Genomic DNA, 17,116 nt, shown 5'->3' on the forward strand with positions numbered 1-17,116 from the left:
GCAGGGCACACACCTGGGTCTTCCTCCCCACAAACAGAGAGGCGGCCCTGGGCAGAGCCAGCTGGAACAGAGGCTCGTAGGGCGGGACAGGACCCTGGTCGGGGCTGGAGGTGAACAGGGCCGGGCCGCCCTCCTCCAGCCGATAGGGGCTGTGGTGGCTCCTGCCCCCGGGGAGCAGGGCCTGGATGGGGGTGAAACACGGCCTGAAGGACCAGGGCAGCGTGCAGTCGGCCAGGCCCGCCGAGGGATCAGCGCGGTCGGGTGTGGAGGCCAGGTGCGGCGGGAGAGGCTCCTGGGGGGTGTCGAGGGAGGAGGAAGAAGAGGCGGAGAGCGGCTGGGAGACGGTCAGCTTCATGATCTCCTCCGTTATGGCTTCTGGAGAGGAGAGAGAGGAGGAGGAGAGGAGAGACAAGACGTACAAGTTTCAAGTTTGTTTTTATTTGTCACGTATAAAGTACATTATAGTGAAATGCTTGGTTCTGTATGTGCTCCTGAGAATGTGCTTCATACAGTAAAAAAAGTAAAAGAGGAATAAAGTCCCAACACTACAAAGTGTAATAAGTAGTGTGTGTAGTAACAAAGTGGAATAAGTAGCGTGTGTAGTAACATTAAGTTCAAGTTTCAAGTTTCAAGTTTCTTTAATAGTTGTCATACAGAAGTACAGAATACTTTCATACAAAATGCTTCTTACTGTTACGCTCCAGAGACTGTGCTAGACAAGATAGTATCAAATAACATAGTATAGCATGTAATTTAGAAGAAGAAAATGAGGTCACAGTGTTCGGTATAGACATATGTACAATGTTCTGAGTTACCATATAATATACAATACTATGCAGTGTACTAATGTACAGTACTATATAGTGCAAAGCAGAAATGGGATGAGGTACAATTTAGGTACAATTTACAGTAAGGTGTACGAGTTGTAGTGCAATCCTTCATCAATAAATATAAAGTGTGGGGAGTGGGTGCTACAGTGTGTTTGTTTAAAGTGGGTGTGTGCTATAAAGTGTGTGGAGTGGGTGCTACAGTGTGTCTGTTTAAAGTGAGTGTGTGTGCGTGTGGATGTGTGTGCTATGTGCGTTTGGTGGTTGTTGTTGTGTAGTGTTCATTGTTCGTTTAGCAGTCTGATGGCCTGGGGATAGAAGCTTCTTCTGAGTCTTTCTGTGCTCGCCTTGAGACTCCGGTATCGCTTGCCTGACCGCAGAAGTTCAAAGAGGCAGTTGTTCTGGTGACTGGAGTCTTTAATGATTCTCTTAGCCTTGCCCTTGCAACGCTTGTTGTAAATGTTCTGGAGGGTGGGGAGCCCCCCTCCAATTGTGCGTTCGGCTGAACGTGTCACTCTTTGTAGTCTGCTTCGGTCTTGTGCAGTGCTATTCCCAAACCAGGAGGTGATGTTGCCAGTCAAGATGCTCTCTATTGTACATGAGTAGAAGTTCTTAAGGATCTTCTGACTGACTTGGAACTTCCTTAGGCGCCTGAGGAAGTAGAGGCGTTGTCGTGCCTTCTTCACAACACTGTCAATGTGTGTGGTCCATGTCAAGTCCTCGGATATGTAGGCTCCGAGGTACTTAAAGCTGTTGACTCTCTCAACCGGTGCCCCGTCGATGCTGAGGGGGCTGTAGTCCTTGACCCCCGACCTCCTGAAGTCCACAATCATCTCCTTTGTTTTGCTGACGTTCAGGGAGAGGCTGTTATCCTGGCACCATCCCACCAGGACCTTGACCTCTTCCAGGTAGGCCCTCTCGTCGTTGGCAGAGATCAGGCCCACCACCACTGTGTCGTCAGCAAATTTGATGATTGTATTGCTACTCCGCTGAGCCACACAGTCGTGTGTGTACAGGGAGTAGAGGAGGGGACTCAGAACACAGCCCTGGGGGGCCCCTATGTTGAGGGTGATGGATGAGGAGGTGCAGTTGCCTGCTCTCACCACCTGGGGTCTGCCAGTCAGGAAGTCCAAGACCCACTGGCAGAGGTCATAGTTCAAGCCCAGGTCCCTGAGCTTGGCTATGAGTATGGAGGGGACTATGGTATTGAATGCCGAGCTGTAGTCGATGAATAGCATTCTCACATAGTTCCCCTGCCTCTTGTCCAGGTGTGATGCTGCTGTGTGCAGCACATGGGCTATGGCGTCCTCTGTGGACCTGTTGGGGCGGTATGCAAATTGCAGGGGGTCCATGTTGATGGGGAGGGAGGAGCAGATGTAGCCCTTTACTAGCTTCTCAAAGCACTTCATGGCTATGGAGGTGAGAGCTACAGGGCGGTAGTCGTTGAGGCAAGCAGGCTTGGATTTTTTGGGTACAGGGATAATAGTGGACTTCTTCAGGCAGGTGGGGATGACAGCCTGTTCTAAGGACAGGTTAAATATGTCAGTGAATACCGGGGCTAGTTGGTCGGCACAGACTTTTAGGACGCGGCCGGGGATGCCGTCCGGACCTGCTGCCTTCCTGATATTCACTTTTTTAAAGGTCCGCCTCACCTCATGCTCTGTTACCCTGAACACTGAGTCTCCATCAGCAGCAGACCCCCCCCCCCCCCCCCCATTGCCGTGGCTTGTGGGCTGGTGTTATTACCAGCATCAAACCTCGCATAGAAGGTATTGAGGTCATTTGCTAAGGAGATGTCACTGTTCAGTTTGAGGGAGGCGCCTTTGTAGTCTGTCATCGTTTTGAGCCCCTGCCACATAGCTCTAGAGTCAGCTTGTTCAAACTGGAGTTCAATTTTATCCCTGTAGCGCCGTTTGGCCTCTGTCACTGTCCTCCTTACGTTGTATTGCGCCACCTTGTGGTCATTCATGTTGCCTGCCACTAGGCCGTCGTTGTATGCTTTGGTGCGCTCTCTCAGAGCTTCACGGACGGATTTGTCTACCCAGGGTTTTTGATTTGGGTAAACTCTCATTTTGGTAGTGGGGATTGTTTCTTCCACCAAAGTACAAACATAGTCCAGCACTGTCTCCGTGTAGACATTAATGTTATCTGTGTCGCGGAACACGTTCCAGTCTGTGCAGTCAAACGCAGCCTGGAGCGTCTCCTCTGACGTCAAATCCCATTTCTGCACCTCTCGCGAGACTACAGGAGTGCTTTTGATTCTCTGTTTGTACTTTGGTGAAAGGAAAATGGACGCGTGATCTGATTTACCAAAGCCACTATCAGAATGAGCCTTGTAGCCACCCTTAAATTGCGTGTAACAGTGATCTAGGATGTTACCGCCTCTGGTGTTGCAAGTCACATGCTGATAGAAGTCAGGTAATACCTTTCTCAGATTGGCGCTATTGAAATCACCCAGCACTAAAATGGCGGCGTTAACGTTCGCCGCTTGTATTCTATTTACCTCGTCGTGGAGTCTGGAGAGCGCGACGTTGTTACTGGCTTGCGGTGGAATATACACTCCGATCAGGACGATCGCCGTTAACTCCCTCGGGAGGAAGAAAGGACGACACTTGATGGTTATATATTCCAGGTCTGGGCAGCAGTGGTTGGATAATTCCTTCACGTTAGTTGGATCGCTCCAATTGTTGTTAAACATGAAGGCGATACCTCCTCCACGTTGTTTGCCGGACTCTGCTGATCTGTCTTTGCGGTGGATGAAGAAGTGTTCGGCCGGTTGGATTGCGTGGTCTGGGACGTCCGGCGTCAGCCATGTCTCGGTGAAGCAGAGAACGTTGCAGTCCCTAACGTCTCTTTGGTATTGAATCCTTGCTCGGATATCTTTTTACGTGTAATAAGTAGTGTGTGTTGCAACATTGGAATAACTAGTGTGTGTAGTAACAAAGTGTAATAAGTAGTGTGTGTAGTAACAAAGTGGAATAAGTAGCGTGTGTAGTAACATTTAAGTGTAATAAGTAGTGTGTGTTGCAACATTGGAATAACTAGTGTGTAGTAACAAAGTGTAATAAGTAGTGTGTATAGTAACAAAGTGTAATAAGTAGTGTGTGTAGTAACAAAGTGTAATAAGTAGTGTGTATAGTAACAAAGTGGAATAAGTAGCGTGTGTAGTAACATTAAGTGGAAAAACTAATGTGTGTAGTAACATTAAGTGGAATAAGTAGTGGGTGTAGCAACATTAAGTGGAATAAGTAGTGTGTATAGTAACATTAAGTGGAAAACGTAGTGTGTGTAGTAACATTAAGTGTACCGTACTTTTCGGACTATAAGCCGCGGCTTTTCCCCCGATTTTTCAACCCTGCAGCTTATATAACGGTGCGGCTAATCTATGGATTTTTACAGCTAACTGGGCGTGCTCCCTCAGCTCTGTGACCGTCAGATCAGACTCCTAAATCTGCTGCAGCAGTGCACGCCTTGCCCCTCCTCCTCCGCCTCACGTCAACAAACCATTACGGCAAGAGTCTAGTGTATGAGCAGCTCAGGGCTCCTCTTTCAACATAACTGAAGCATTAAACAAAATGATCCAGTCAACTAATTATTCACTTTAGTTTATTTATACATGAGGCGTTGTCTAATGTTATCTAGCTGCTGATAGCTCCTGATATCAACGTCTGATATCATCAGTTTGGCACTCGATTCCGCAGGTGCTGGCTAGTGCTGGCTAACTGGCTATCGTTATGAGAGCTAACGTTGCTACCTACTGTACCCGGCGCTGCTAACTGGCTATCGTTATGAGAGCTAACGTTGCTACCTACTGTACCCAGCGCTGCTAACTGGCTATCGTTATGAGAGCTAACGTTGCTACCTACTGTACCCGGCGCTGCTAACTGGCTATCGTTATGAGAGCTAACGATGCTACCTACTGTACCTGGCGCTGCTAACTGGCTATCGTTATGAGAGCTAACGTTGCTACCTACTGTACCTGGCGCTGCTAACTGGCTATCGTTATGAGAACTAACGTTGCTACCTACTGTACCCGGCGCTGCTAACTGGCTATCGTTATGAGAGCTAACGTTGCTACCTACTGTACCCGGCGCTGGCTAACTGGCTATCGTAGCTAACGTTGCTACCTACTGTACCCGGCGCTGGCTAACTGGCTATCGTTCCTGTTTAAACAAAAATGTTAATAAATGGGAGCTTCCTCAAACAGCCATCTCTTTCCCGACAATCCCCTCTGCGCACGAACCCTTACATATGGTAATTAAACATTAAAACACCTGCGGCTTATAGTCCAGTGCGGCTTATATATGTACACATCATTCAATTTAGCTGCTGCGGCTTATATTCAGGTGCGGCTTATAGTGCGAAAAGTACGGTAACAAGTAGTGTGTGTAGTAACATTAATTGGAATAAATAGTGTGTGTAGTAAGTAGTAACATTAACACTTTGATTACCGGCGATGCGGTGCGCCTTACCGCCGTTGAATGCCAGCACCCACTTCAATGATAGCATTGTGAGCGCATGCTGTGATACATACAAAGATGCTTTAACTGCTTATAATAAAACCATCCGCTTAGCAAGGAAAGACTACTTCTCTAAAATCATTACAGAAAATGCTGGAAACTCCAGAATCCTTTTTTCCACTATTAACCTACTACTCAACACTGCCCCTACACCTCCTCAGTCATCAACGGTTAAGTGTGAAGAACTTGCACTATTCTTTAACAACAAAATAACCTTGATCAGGGCCAGCATTACTCATGATGGAAATAAAGCTGATTGCAGCAAACCGTGCAATGTAACCATGAGAAGTTTCACATGCATCACATTAGATGTACTCTGCAAAACTGTCTCAGAATGTAACTCCTCCACCTCAGACATTGACCCTATGCCTACAGCTTTCTTCAAACGGGTGTTTCAAGCCCTGTGCTAGATATCATAAACACTTCCCTTAGAACTGGTATTTTCCCAGATGCCTTTAAAACAGCAGTTGTAAAGCCATTACTAAAAAAACCTAACTTGGATAGTAATGAAATGGCAAATTATCATCCAATATCCAACCTACCATTCATTAGCAAAGTACTTGAAAAGATAGTTTCAGTTCAAATAAATTCCTTTCTTGAAGAAAACAACATCTTAGAAGAATTTCAGTCGGGATTCAAAAAATATCATAGCACTGAAACTGCCCTCACCAAAATAATCAGTGACCTCAGGCTAAACTGACGAGAATAAGATCTCCATCCTTGTCCTGCTAGATCTCAGTGCAGCATTTGATACAATCGATCACGATATTCTAATCGATCGTCTTGAAAACCTTGTCGGTTTCTCAGAACATGTACTAAGCTGGTTCAAAACATACATCAGAGGGAGGAAATTCTATGTTAGACTAGGAGAGCACATGTCTGATATATACGACAACAACTATGGAGTTGCACAAGGGAGTTGCTTAGGTCCTTTACTCTTCTCCCTTTACATGTTACCGCTGGGTGATATCATCAGAGAACATAATGTAGATTTCCATAGCTATGCGGATGATACACAACTGTACATATCTGCTGAACCAAATGATACAGCGATCAGCTCCATTACAGACTGCTTACTGGCAATAAATAAATGGATGAGTAAGAACTTCCTGAAACTAAATGAGAACAAAACTGAAATTCTAATTATCGGCCCCAAAACTAAAAAAGAAACGTTAATAAAGAACCTAGGAGGACTAACCCCTTGGATCAAATCTGAGGTCACTAGTCTCGGGGTTATCATATATTCAGAACTGAACTTCAATTCTCATATTAGCAAAGTAACGAAAACATCGTTCTTCCATCTCAGAAATATAGTAAAAGTACGACCATTTATTAATCAGAACGATGCTGAGAAGCTAATTCATGCATTCATATCTAGCCGGTTAGACTACTGTAATGCACTTTTCACAGGTCTCCCTAAGAAAACCACAGAGAGGCTTCAGCTAATCCAAAACTCTGCAGCCCGACTGCTAACTAGAACCAAAAGGAGAGAGCACATTAGTCCAGTCTTAGCTACTTTACACTGGCTTCCTGTAACATTTAGAATTGACTTTAAGGTCCTTCTCCTTACATACAAAGCTCTAAATGGACAGGGACCTAGCTACATCACCAACACTCTAATAAATTACACGCCAGCAAGAACACTGCGATCATCAGCTGCTGGACTACTAGAGGCACCCAGAAACAGTCAAAAGAGGATCGGTAATGCAGCCTTTATCAACTATGCCCCAAAACTGTGGAACAAACTACACCAAAACATCAGGGAAGCCAACTCGCTAGACATCTTCAAAAGACAGCTTAAAACCTATCTCTTTGCTCAGGCATTTCAATGACTTACCTGCACTATTCTTACCCTGCCTACTTTACTATGCTAATTTTATCTTATTTTACACTGCCTATCAAATTCATGTGTCGGTTATCACACTTTTTACTTCTTACTGATGACTATTTTTAAACTGAATAATTTTAAACTATTTTTCACACTTTTTACTGTAACCTTGCTATTTACATTTTTGACTGTTGTTGTATGTCCGTTCTATTTTATAATTTATAGACTATTTTTAAACTTAATCATTTTAAACTACTTTATTATTTGTATTACTGAATAGAGAGCCTATTAGGATGCTAGATCCTAATGTGAAACACTGTGATTTACCATACCCTGCCTATCAAATTCATGGGTCGGTTATTGCACTTTTTACTTCTTACTGAAACACTGATTATTTGTATTACTGAATAGAGAGCCTATTAGGATGCTAGATCCTAATGTGAAACACTGATTTACCATACCTTGCTATGCTCGCTCATGCCTGTATTTTTTATGTCCGTTCTATTTTATAATTTTTAGACTATTTTTAAACTGAATCATTTTAAACTATTTTTTTATTATTTGTGTTACTGAAAACTGTAAGCGGAGAGCCTATTGGGATGCTAGATCCTAATGTGAAACACTGATTTGCCATACCTTGCTACCTGTCTATCTTTTTATGCCCGCTTATGCCTATTTTTTTACTGTTGTGAAGCACTTTGAACTGCAACCTCTGTATGAAAAGTGCTATACAAATAAAGTTATTATTATTATTATTATTATTATTATTATTATAATCTCCGTCTTAAATTATGGCTGTGTCTAATCTGCCCGTCGTTTATCAATGACTTGTTTGCAGTCAACATTGTCGAGACGGATTTTATTATTATTTTTTTTTTTAATAATCGGTTAATTTCCGTTTTATAGCATTTTGAAAAGCCCTCGTTTTCCAGGAAAATATAAAGATTCCATGATAAACGGCATTTACTGGAATATTCTGGCATACACAAAAAACATTGTAATTTTTTGGCCTATTTATGAATAGTTTTCAAATAAACGCTAGATTATCGATAGTATATGTGTACTTATGCACGATACAGAAGCGGGCTGAAAAATCTATTCTCTCATTTCCTGATCAGCGAGCACACACTCACAGCCACACACACACATATGGGACACGTTGATATCTCTGTGAAAAAAGGTCTGATTATCCTAAGACTGGTAAAATAGATTCCTTACCTCAGATCAGATGTTATCCAAAAAGATTATTCCAATTCCTGATCGCCATTCCAAATATCGATCGCGTTTATTGATTCAGTGTTGGGTACTGTAAATATATATTCCACGCGTTTTTCGGGCCGGCGATCAACTTGGGTCTCTTCAGATGGCTCGTCGGAAAAGTAACATGAGGAGGCTGGACGAGTCAGTCTAAACGAATGGGGTGCAGTTACACAGGGAGAGACGATAGGGGGCGGTATTTTCCCAATTGAGCTCAGAGAGAGTCTGCAACACTAGCGTGAGGCTCGATTGATGAAATATGAATAAAAAAAAAAAAAAAAAAAAAAAACGACAAACAAGCGCTATAGTCATTGGCGGCACTCAACTGGCGGCATGAACTAACGACAAATCGCGTCCCTGGCACTCAAAGTGTTAAGTGTAATAAGTAGTGTGTATAGTAACATTAAGTGGAAAACGTAGTGTGTGTAGTAACATTAAGTGTAATAAGTAGTGTGTGTAGTAACACCATGTACCGTCATCTCTCTCTTTGGTTCCTGTGGTGTGCTCCAGTTCTCGCTCCTTGATGAAGTCAGACAGCTCCGTCAGAGACATGCTCCTCCCTCCTTCTGGAGAGACCGCATAGACACACGACAGAACGCACCGCATAGAAACACACCACAGAAACACACCACACAGAAACACACCGTGTAGAAACACACCACACAGAAACACACACCATAGTTAGGTTAGTCAGAGTCCTCCATCACACAAATTCTGAGAGACATAAAAATAAAAAACACACACACACACACACGTGTCTCAGAATTGTAGCATGAATTACAGAGGAGCATGTTATCAGAAAACATTATAATAATATCTATGACTGTGTGGTTCTCTGTGTTGCCTGTTGCTCTGAGAGTTACTCAACTACATTGACCATCAAAATTGCCTAGTGTATAACAGCCTTTCCTTTAGGTCAATGTATTCCCCAAGCAACTAACAGCTAAACTGTACCAGGAAAGAATGTGATCAGCTGACCTTTGTTATTGTTGTTGGTGACCTCAGGGCGACCTCTCTCCTCTTCTCCCATTGGTTGGCTGACTGATCCCTCCTGCCTGGGCTGAGACATTAACACATTGTTGTGCAACATGTTTATATGTATATGTTTATATGTTTCGAATAACAGATTATTCTGTAATATGTGTATTATGCATTCATATTCAGAATAAGTATAACAGAATAATTTTAACTTTATTGCCAGGCAATATACAAAAAAATGTCATGGACAAAGAGGGAAGTTATGAAACTTAAACTTAAAATATCCTACTGTCCACACCACTCTTAACTCATTCGGGGCCAACCAAGTAATATTACGTGTTTGCCCGACAACCGTTGAGTGCCAACCACGGAATATTAAGTTTTTGGTTAGTTTTTCTTTTTTTCCGATTTTAATATCCTATTCAATGTCACAGAGCTGTATGTTGCCTGGAAAAGGCATATTGGGACTCCGAAGGTGCAGTACCGGCCAGATCCTGGTAGTGGCACCGTCTCGAGAATGCAGTAACCCCTGTTGCAGACCGGGTGTCACACTGAAAGGGCTTCGGATGGACTTTTCTAGTTACCTGAAGCGAGGGCTTCACCGGATCGCATGGAATAGTTTTTGGGACGCCCGATTCATTATGCTGTAGAGGGTTATGGCGTGGGCCAAATGGACATATGATCTACCAGATGGCAATCAAATTATTGGAATATTCTTTTTGGAATCGCACCGGCCAAAGATAGCGCGGCACGGTGGTGTAGTGGTTAAACATTGTCGCCTCACAGCAAGAAGGTCCAGGGTTCGATTCCCGCTTGGGGACCAGGTTTCCATGATGCCAGTGACCCAGGTGGAGTATCTCCCAGGCCTTTCTGTGTGGAGTTTGCATGTTCTCCCCATGCTCGCAAGGGTTTCCCCCCCCCCGATAAGATAAACCCAATGGAAAAACAACAAGATCGCTAACGCTGTGGCGTCCTTGACGAAGACAAACAGGAGTACTTAGATTGGTCCCCTGGCGCGGCTCACGTTGCGCCTGTCTGCTCCCGGCTGCCCTTGGGGGCGGGGAAGGACGACGGGATGGGTTAATCGCAGAGATGAATCGCATACATGCATCGCATGCATGCCGATTAATGACCTCTGAGCAGGTCCTAAAATTATTATTATTATTATTTAAGAGCAATTTGACGTCAATTTCAGCTTGATCGTGCAAGGATTTCATAGCCATCCCCCAGATCAGCATATGTTGTGGTAATAACGAATGCCGTTATTGGGAATCAAATAATCAGAAACTACCCGCCCCCCCTTTCATGCATTCATGATGGAACATAATACCGATCATATGCATTTGGATTTTCAACTGTATCGTGTGTAGGGACGAAACGCCAATGGCTTTAACGTTATTAGCGTTGTGGCTTATAAGTAGCCTCACAGGAATTATCCCAGATCATTCCGATATAACACTCATATTCACCACGGTATAAAACGGGAACGTATGGATGGAAAAATTATTTCTTTTTTGCATCTTGAACGGAAGGTTCTTACTGTCAATTGACAATGATATTGGATCCATAGCTATAATATAAAATATAGACTTAGCTCTACAAACAATGTGACACAGTGAAATTTGGTAATGGAAAGCTGGCCTGACTACAGCGGGCCCAGTCTTATGGCTGGCACCCAATGAGTTAAAAAGCATGTGCATTTCAGTTTGTGGGGTATCTTTATGGAATGGACTACAAGTGGAAACGAACCAGAGCAATAACAGCACAGTTAAGAAATACAGTAGATACAGAAAAGCACAGACAAATACATAACTGAGGAACTAGATGGTTGCTCTCAGGGAATGTTTTGATTCAAAAGAAAAGATTGTTGTCTTGTTTTTTAACCTTGTTTTATTTATTTTAAAATGTTTTCTCTTTTATGTAGTAAGAGAGTTTTATTTTAAATGTTATATTGTGAGAAAGGGGCAGGACTAGATAAGCTGCGCTTCCTTCTGCCTCTTCTCCAACTCATCCTCATTTGTTTTTCTATGGATGAAGATGGGACTCATTTGTTTACGTTTACATTTTGTATTTACTGTGATTTGTATGTTTGTTGCGTTCGAGATAAAGATCAATAAAAAACTATTTAAAGCTTTGTCCTGGTATGACAATGTATTTCATTCATCTGAACATTTGACTGGTTGGAACAGCAGGTTGAACCGTAGTAGATTTCATGGTACTGCTGGTTGCTATTATCTGAAGGTAAACAAACATGTCCGGGCTGCTCAGGCCGTGGCTAGTATTATGTTTAACTCATTCAGGGCCGGGGATTAGCCATGGCCCTGTGGTCGCATAGCCATGCTTTAAAATATAGGACTGAGTCACCGCGTTTGTAGAGCTATAACTATATTCTATATTATAGCTATGGATACAATACTATGGCCCATTTGACATCACCTATCTATCGTTCAATATGTGAGAAAGAATAAATTTTTTCCATCCATACGTTCCAGTGTTATACCGTGGTGAACATAAGTATGGTTTTAGAGCGGTCTAGGGTAATTCATGAAATCCTGAGTTAAAGCCCTATACATTTACATTGTCATTTAGCTGACGCTTTTATCCAAAGCGACTTACAAGTTCTGTACGACAAGTCATCAGGAAGGGTACAACTCTGTATCAGCTGAGTAACAATGTTCATCAAAGTGTTGCGTGTTACAGTGTAGGTTAGTTTATTAGGACAAGTGCATGACAGTAAGGTTAGTTAGGGTTAGATTTTTTTTATTTTTTTTATTTTTTATTATTATTATTATTATTTCAGATAATGGTTGAAGAAGTGCGTCTTAAGTCGACGGCGGAAGATTGGACGGGTTTCGGCTGTCCTAACTGGGGTGGGTATACGTCGATTCCACTATCGACGTTGCCAATTCTTGCGTGTATAGGCCATTATCCCGAAATCAAATATATATCATAGCTATTATGTTCCATCATGAATGCATGAAAGGGGGGGGGGGGGGGGGGGGTCGTTTCTGATTATTTGATCGCCAGTAACGGCATTCGCATTGAATACTAAAAACGGTTATCAGCCCGATCGATATGAAAGCATTGGAGGATGAAGCAAAAATGTACATCAAATCGGCCTTACCTGTGATCGGGAGTATTCCAAAAATAATATTCCAATTGTTTGATCGCCATCTGGTATATACAATGCCCATTTGGTCGACGGCATAATCCACCACAACATATGAATCGGAGATATTTGACACGCTTCGATGGAACCGGCAGAACGGCTGCCCTCGCCCGACAAGGAAACATGGAAACGGAGATGTGTGGCCGTCCCGGGCAGCGTGTCGATGTGTCCTTGAGCAAGACCCCTAATTGCTCCCAATGAGCAGGTTGGCACCTTGCATGGTTGCCTCCGCCGTCGGTGTGTGAATGTGTGTGAATGGGTAAAATGTGAGTAAATATAGTCAAGTTAGACCGCGCTCACAAGTACTCACACTGGGTGCTGTAATCCCATAAAGTTCAGTATAACAAAGCAGGGTAGCCGGACCAGCACTCACAGGTTCAATGTTTTTTTAATTGGCAGCCTGAATCAAAGCAGACATGTTTCGGACTAATGTCCTTCTTCAGTGGTATGGCTAGCACTGGAAATGAATTCAAGGTGATGATTATATACACCTGGCAGGTAAATGACACGGCAGGAAATGACATCACAACGCAGGTGTGCCTATGCAATATGACTAAATGAATGACCTATCAAAATAGAGTACAATCATAATTTATACATATGTATAGATATATCTATATCTATCATCAATAAATATTTATAAACAATACAATACAAAACGAAACAAAATTACCAGAAACTTGATAACATATAGCATGCCCTTTCATTTATAGGGCTAATTGAGCCACTTTACTTGAATTGAATTAATTAATTTCAAATTATCCATAGGGCATCTAGTTTGGCAACAAACAACATCTTTAATCAGACCAGAAATAACAATGTGGGGGTAAGGAGGTTAAAGGAAACAGGTTAAGACGTTCTCTTCATTCATACCTTTAGGTTCGATACAATTAAACAGGTGGATATAATAACATTCACGTTGCAGCCTTTAAATCAAGAATAAGTGAACACAAATGTGCTGTGAGGAATTTAGATGTCAAGTCATCGGTAGCTCGGCATTTCTCTAAGTGTAAGCATACCGTCAACGACCTCAAATATATGGGACTAGAGCTAGTACTCAGGCCAGCGCGAGGTGGAGACAGACACAAGCTGCTGCTGCAACGTGAATGTTATTATATCCACCTGTTTAATTGTATCGAACCTAAAGGTATGAATGAAGAGAACGTCTTAACCTGTTTCCTTTAACCTCCTTACCCCCACATTGTTATTTCTGGTCTGATTAAAGATGTTGTTTGTTGCCAAACTAGATGCCCTATGGATAATTTGAAATTAATTAATTCAATTCAAGTAAAGTGGCTCAATTAGCCCTATAAATGAAAGGGCATGCTATATGTTATCAAGTTTCTGGTAATTTTGTTTCGTTTTGTATTGTATTGTTTATAAATATTTATTGATGATAGATATAGATATATCTATACATATGTATAAATTATGATTGTACTCTATTTTGATAGGTCATTCATTTAGTCATATTGCATAGGCACACCTGCGTTGTGATGTCATTTCCTGCCGTGTCATTTACCTGCCAGGTGTATATAATCATCACCTTGAATTCATTTCCAGTGCTAGCCATACCACTGAAGAAGGACATTAGTCCGAAACGAAACATGTCTGCTTTGATTCAGGCTGCCAATTAAAAAAACATTGAACCTGTGAGTGCTGGTCCGGCTACCCTGCTTTGTTATACTAAAATGTGAGTAACAAATTGTAAAGCACTTTGGATCAAATTAATCCAATTAAAATAAAAGTAAATTTCTACATCTACATACTGTAGTTTGTGCACTATTACACACTAAACGAATCGCCCCTTTCCAAAATAATGCAGTCTTTTTTCATAGATCGCAAGATATGATGCGTTATATGTAGGGATGCTCGATATTGGCTTTTTTTTACCGATACCGATATCAACCGATACCGATATATGCAGGGTTCCCCCCCCCCCCCAATTTTTTTTTATAATTTCAGGTAATTAACATTACATATCTCTTGGAATTAACACAACATTATGCATACTTTTGACAATAAATAAAATCAGAATTTGTTCTTACTTGCTTGCCTGGGTAAATAAAGGTGTAAAAAGCAAAAAAGAAATATACCGGTATATATATTTTTTTGGAAAACAGATACCGATATTTCCGATATCACATTTTAATGCCGATATCGGCCGATAAAAGCTTTTATTATAACCATATAACAAAAATTTTTATTATTGTTTATGAAAATGTTTTAGCCCTATGCTTGACTATTATTTTAGGCATGGCAACAAAAAAATTTATAATAAAATTAATAAATAAAATATTAAATAAATAAATAGGCTACACGTCTCTTTTTGTGTTACAAATTGTGCTCACCGATATGAACATAGGCCTCTTTACTTACTTAAAAAAAGGAAACATCTCTCTAAACACTATCTCTCAACCAAAGCAATGCAACGGAACAATTTTGATTGACAGTAGATTCTGCCAATTACGTCACACCGCTTGCACCCGCCTCTGCTGTTCTTACCACCAATCGGCAAGCGCCTTTTCGTTTTTTTAATTCCGGGATGTCCGCCATTGATTTTGACGAGAGCTTAACAACAAAGCTAATAATGTTAGCTCCCCGCCGGCCACAAGTGGACTACCAGCGCTCCACAGGAGTACTAAACGAGGCATAATGATTTTACTGCAACGAATGTTATAATAAAAGCTTTTCTATACATTTGTCTGTATGAAAACTTTATTAACAGATTGCAGAATGGGTACAATTCAGTACGGGCTCTCTGAGCAAAGGAAGCAACTGAGATATGAATGAGTAATGCTTGCTATGTTCGGGTAAATACGCTGATGTTATTGAACGTGTAACTATATAACGTTAATGCCACAAAATGAATGCCTTTGTTAATCATAAGTAGTAACTTTGATGCAGTAGCGTGTGTGTGTGGGGGCGACGTTGTGCAGGTCGCTTGACTGAAACTTTTTTCAAAGTTTGAATGTGTGGGCTAGATTGACGTGACACAAATCGATGGATATTTATCGGCTACTGCCATCGGCACATTTGAGCTTATCGGCCGATAGGCCGATGGCAGTCAACAAGGCACTTATCGGCCGATACCGATACCCGACCGATATATCGGTGCACCCCTAATGTATACGGGAAATAGGTTTGAGGCGATAAAATCTCAGAGCGATGGCTCTGTCCTCTGAGGGGGTGGAGTTCTTGCAGACAAAAAAAAAAGAAAAGTGTCCCCACACTAAACTATCCCAGTTCAAAAGGTAGGCAATACTGATTCGATCGTCATTGCAATTTTAACATAGGCAGCGGTGCAAGGGAGATACAGGGAGGTCCGCGCTAGAATGGGGATCAGAGGAAAAATATCAAAGGATCAAAACCTGAGTATAGTTGGGTTTGGCGCTCAACTGTTGGCAACGAAACCAGACTATACTCGGGTTTGGTGCAGAAAGAGTTAAATGCCCAAATCAGTCATTTATTATACCATGTACATTTTGGTGTACATTTTATAGTATAGTTAGTTAATCATACTCATATTAGTTACCAGGTTATCCAGAGGCAGGCTGACATGGTGGTATTCTTCAGACAGTGTGTCAGCGGGAGAGAGAGCTACAGGGCTGATCACACCTAGTAAAACAACAGATACAACAGCAAGTGATACTGCATGTAAGAGTTTGTGTGTATTTGCATGTGTGGTTATATATATATATATATATATATATATATATATATATATATATATATAAAAAGATAGGATATTCCTTTATTGGTCCCCTTGGGGAAATTCATAGCAGCATGGGTATGCTAATAGTAGAAGACATAAATATAGGCAATACAATTATTGTAAAGATAAAAATAAGCAGTGTAAACAATATTATTAACTCTGAATATAAGCATATGAGCAAGTAAACATTTGAATATAAGCATATGAGCAAGTAAACATTGTAATCAAAGGTATATATATATTAAAGCTGTCAAAGTTAACGCGTTATTAAAGCACAATTCTTTTAACGCAAGATAAAAAAAAAATATTTGAACTTAATTTTTTTTACTAGACTTCACTCCGGTGTATTATTGATACTCTCATTGAACGTCAGCAAAACAAAGGAGATGATTGTGGACTTCAGGAGGTCGGGGATCAAGGACGAACCTAAACTAACGTTACAACTAACCTAAAGTTAGTTTAGGTTCGTGTTAACGTTAGATAATGTACAAAATAAACGTTTTCCGCTGCTATAAACGTCACACTTTTATTTTGAAAACCCCAGAAAGGAAGTCATTATATATGCTTTACCATCCTGTTCTGTGTTAGCTCCGGTTAGCTCAGAGCATCCAGTAGTTAGTAGTATATTATCAATACCAGCCATTGGATTACTGTTTTCTAAATTGGGGAGGCTTTTAATCGTCATGGTAAGAGGATTTTAAGTCATGGTATCCATAAACTTCAATCGGTTCGGATCCTTTGAATGAATGAGAATGTCAACAATCACGACGACACGTTGAAATCACTGACTGCGCTCAGAGAGGAGTGGTTAGGCAAAAAAAA

At 41.6% G+C, this 17,116-nt stretch overlaps 1 protein-coding gene across 3 annotated transcripts in view; it reads right to left on the reverse strand.

Annotated features, from left to right (window-relative positions):
• Nucleotides 1-17,116, reverse strand: part of tsc1a (TSC complex subunit 1a) — a 155,655-nt gene that overhangs the window by 77,983 nt on the left and 60,556 nt on the right. For 2 of the 3 annotated variants that reach the window (XM_084307340.1, XM_084307338.1), the window contains exons 12-15: nucleotides 16,115-16,197; nucleotides 9,411-9,492; nucleotides 8,906-8,998; nucleotides 14-375 (exon numbers count right to left, since the gene is read on the reverse strand). In XM_084307340.1, coding sequence (XP_084163466.1) covers nucleotides 14-375; nucleotides 8,906-8,998; nucleotides 9,411-9,492; nucleotides 16,115-16,197 — 620 coding nt within the window. The remainder of the gene's footprint in view (nucleotides 1-13; nucleotides 376-8,905; nucleotides 8,999-9,410; nucleotides 9,493-16,114; nucleotides 16,198-17,116) is intronic. The other variant, XM_084307339.1, reaches the window with a different exon arrangement.

The sequence above is a fragment of the Notolepis coatsorum genome (genome assembly GCF_963971535.1).
Source record: "Notolepis coatsorum genome assembly, chromosome: 2".
NCBI lineage: Eukaryota > Metazoa > Chordata > Actinopteri > Aulopiformes > Paralepididae > Notolepis > Notolepis coatsorum.